The following is a 3,982-nucleotide window of genomic DNA, read 5'->3' as shown; positions in this document are numbered from 1 at the left end:
ATGGAGACACCAAAGGGGAACCAAATGAACACTCCCTCCCCTAACTTAGAGGATTCACCTGTGTTCAACTATATCAATAATTTATCTCCTTTGAAGCCCCTTAAGTCTCTTAACAATATTCAGACGTTCAATTCACTCATCTTTTCATCCCCTCCTCGTGTTTTCGCATCACCCCATGCTAGCTGTTTCAACTCATTTGGCACATCAAAGGCTAAGGTTTCTTCAGAATATGGAAATGATGTTTACTCAAGTGATCTGGCTCTTGCAGATTCTACTCATGCGCATCATTGCTCAAGAGAATTGTATGAAATTACCACCAATAATGATGGGATAATGCACGTTGTTGATTCAGTTGCTTCTGGTTCTGAACTTGATATCCAAGATCATTGTTTTGAGCCAATAGCAGCCACAGTCACAGACCATACACATCAGGACAATCTTGCCAATGTTGCTTTGATGATGAGCAATCCAAATGCGAAGACAAATGATGAGGTAGGAAAGGGAAATTTATGTGTATTATATATTTTATTGCATGTAGGTTGTATGTTTCCAAGGGCTAGCTAGACTTTGGTAAGGTTTTTTGTTCTGACCGTGAAGATCACATGCTTGAGTCCTAAAACAAACTCTTTATAAAAAAAAATACAAGGGTACAACTATGTATGACTGACAACCCTAATTCTTATTCTCGCAAGTTGGAAAGTTTTGTGGACTAGGGTTTTCTCGTTTTTTAGGTTGGATGAATGTATCCAAGAGTTTATCTCAAAGGCATGATTTTTGTAGGTTATGTTTGGTTGATATGAATATATATGAGTATCATTACTCATTATAAATAGAGATAGAATATTGTTATTACCAATTAGTGTTACTACAAATGTCACTACTAGTTTATTTCACCGTAGGGTTATATTTATTCCCACATTTGTATGGTTATAGTTCCCCATATTCACATTAAATATGGGAAATCATAATCATACAAATGTGAAAATAAATAAAAAGTATTAAATATAGTGAGAAGAATGAAGGTTTATATAAAGTTAAATCAGAACCGTTGGATTCACATAATCGATCTAACGATAAAACAATCTGGTAGTAAACATTAGTCATAACACTAATTGGAAATAACAGTATTCTATCTTGTAAATATAGATAAAAAACCTTTTTCTTGAAAAAATATTCTAACTGCAAATGGTGCATGTATTATACTGGTATATGTACTAGTACACCATTAAATTATAGGGAAAAGTTCACCAATGCCCTTCTAATTTGCTTCAGAATCATCTATGTCCCTGTGATTTTTTTTATCACATATGTCCCTGTTCTTTGTAAAAAATAAAAAATCTCAGGGACATATGTGATAAAAAAAATATACCCTTTTGCAAATCACAAGAGCATATGTGATAAAAAAACCACAAGAGCATAAGTGATTCTGGAGGAAACTACAGAGACATTGGTCAACTTTTCTCTAAATTATATAACCATCCTTTTTCCTATTATTTATGTGTATAATTGCATATCACTCTTGCTAGTCACCTTTTGTTATGGTTTATATTGATGTAGCATTTCCAATCATTACTTTATATGTACATCATGGCAAAAATTCAATCATTATATTTTTTTGACGTGAAAATAATAAAACAAGACATAATCATTTTATAATGATTCTTTTTTTCTTTTGTTTTAAGCTTGTTTTGCACCATGGTTCATGGATACGCTGTATAGACTTTGAAGTGGCCAGTGAGCAAAGAAATAAGAATTCAAACACTACATCACAGTATGTTGAGAAGAATGTTGCTAATGAAAACCATCTTCTTCTTCCTACGAATTGCAATGGGAATTCACAAAGTTTCACTTTGCCAGAAATTAGTTCACACTTGAACACACTTCCAAGCTTAAAAGATTACAAAGGTGTCACTTCTTCCTTCAATCTCTCTATAAGCCAAGAACATGAGCATTCACAATTGGTAACTCAATCATCCAAAAGAGAATTGGATCCACCAGAGAATCAAGTTCAACCAGCAGAAGAAGATTTCAATCAGAACAGCTCCAACAAGAAAAGGCGAAAAATGGAAGAAACTGATCAGGGATGCAAACGTTGCAACTGCACGAAATCAAAATGTTTGAAGCTTTTTTGTGAGTGCTTTGCTTCTGGTGTCTATTGCTTAGAACCTTGTGGTTGTAAGGATTGCTTCAACAAACCAATTCATGAAGATACTCTTATTCTAACTCGAAAGAAGATTGAATCTCAAAACCCAAATGCATTCGATTCTAAAGTCACTGGAACCGGGGATGATGATCAGAAAAATACTCCAGCATCAGGTTCAGCTCGACATAAAAGAGGATGCAGCTGCAAGAAATCACGTTGCTTGAAGAAATATTGTGAATGTTTTCAGAATTGTGTTGGTTGTTCTATTAATTGCAGATGTAAAGGTTGCAAGAACACATATGGTAGAAAGAATATAAAGGATGGTTCTCCTCCAATAGGAATAGAAGCTGATACAGAAGAACCACAAACATGTGAAAAAATGTAAGGTATTAATTAATTAATCACTTTAGGTGATGGCTCTCATATCACTTGCGTCAAAATTTCTTCTCCAAATGGCAAGAGGATATATCTTCTGCTAATTGTGACTTGGGATCATCTCCTAGTAGCAGAGGTGGCATCAACAAGTTGATATCACAATCAATACCTTCCTTTCCTTTTCTCAAGCCCCTCATAATTAGAGTGAGGATATTTTTTTCTAGTAAGTTAGCCCTCTATGTTTCCTCCCCTCTTTTTAAGCTTGTATTTAGTTTGTTGCAATAGATGTTATGCTTAGGTTTATGTCTATTGAGCTTCTTTTTAATTTTTTTGGAGTTACCCAACCCTAATTATCTCTTTGAGACGAGTTGGCTCCCTCTGGTATCCCCACGAGCTTCGACTCTTTGAGCCGGCTATGGGACTAATCCGGAGTGCGGGGGAACAGTGAAGGCTAAAGGTTCAGCCCCCTCCCCAAGAATGCATTCAGCGGGAATCGAACACATATCCAACCCCGCTAACTCAGCGCCAAATTACCAACTGAGCTGCACCTATTGGGTAGCTTCTTTTTACTTCGGTAATAATAAGTTGTGCTCTTGTAAAACAAAATAAAGAAAATAATAATAATAATAATAATAATAATAAGGAAATAATTTTCTATTTTATATAAGAAAATTTTCTCATGTTACTTTTACATTCCATTAAAAGATGGGTTTTATCTTTATTTTTTTGTCTTCTCATATTTTTTTTTGAACTTCACTTATATATTATTTTTGTGTAAAATGATAAAATTAATCTCCATATAATATAATAAGGGTTTAATAATTCTTGTGATAACGGTCAATTAACTCCTATGAAATTCGGAAGAGTGAATTGCCCCGTAAGGAGGAAAAAGTGAAAAAATGTCTCTTATACTACAAGTAATAATAATAGTAATAATAATAATAATAATAATAATAATAGTAGACCTGTGAATTATTCGATTTAAAAATTAAAATTCGATTTTTAAAAGTAATTCTTTTCCCACCATCCATATTTAAATTCAAAATTTTAAACCATTTTAAATTTCAAATTTTAGATCAGATGACCAATTCCAACATAAAAAGCAATTAAAACAGCTGATTTCTTTTTGGATACGAATGTGATGGGAAGTGGGACATTCAATGCCTTGTCTGCCACCACAAATGGTTATTAAATTTTTTGATTTAAAAATTAAAATTCGATTTTTAAAACAATTTTTTTTTTCCTACCATCCATATTTAAATTCAAAATTTTAAACCATTTCAAATTTTAAGTTTTAGATCAGATGACCAATTCTAACATAAAAAACAATTAAAACAGCTGATTTCTTTTTGGATACCAATGTGATGGCAGTGGAACATTCAATGCCTTGTCTGCCACCACAAATGGTCATTTACTTATTCGATTTAAAAATTAAAATTCGATTTTTAAAAGTAATTCTTTTCC

General features: G+C 32.9%; 1 protein-coding gene across 1 annotated transcript; it reads left to right on the top strand.

The window, feature by feature from the left end:
- LOC133301099 (CRC domain-containing protein TSO1-like) lies at positions 1–2,528 on the top strand. Its single transcript, XM_061500701.1, has 2 exons — positions 1–492; positions 1,683–2,528. Exons 1-2 carry the CDS (start codon positions 1–3, stop codon positions 2,526–2,528), a joined length of 1,338 nt encoding a protein of 445 aa, XP_061356685.1.
- Positions 2,529–3,982: the final 1,454 nt, after the last annotated feature.

This window comes from Gastrolobium bilobum, unplaced genomic scaffold (genome assembly GCF_033153095.1).
Source record: "Gastrolobium bilobum isolate Gb01-03AN ecotype WA unplaced genomic scaffold, APGP_CSIRO_Gbil_v1 utg186023, whole genome shotgun sequence".
Classification (NCBI taxonomy): Eukaryota; Viridiplantae; Streptophyta; class Magnoliopsida; order Fabales; family Fabaceae; genus Gastrolobium; species Gastrolobium bilobum.
The sequence above is the reverse complement of the archived record's forward strand: the minus strand, read 5'-3'. Positions and strand labels throughout refer to the sequence as shown.

What these genes read in the sequence shown, in the direction of transcription:
- LOC133301099 (XM_061500701.1), top strand. Translation starts at nt 1, where the DNA reads ATGGAGACACCAAAGGGGAACCAAATGAACACTCCCTCCCCTAACTTA. An exon ending in ATGCGAAGACAAATGATGAG is followed by an intron (nt 493 to 1,682) that starts GTAGGAAAGGGA and finishes TTTTGTTTTAAG; the next exon opens with CTTGTTTTGCACCATGGTTC.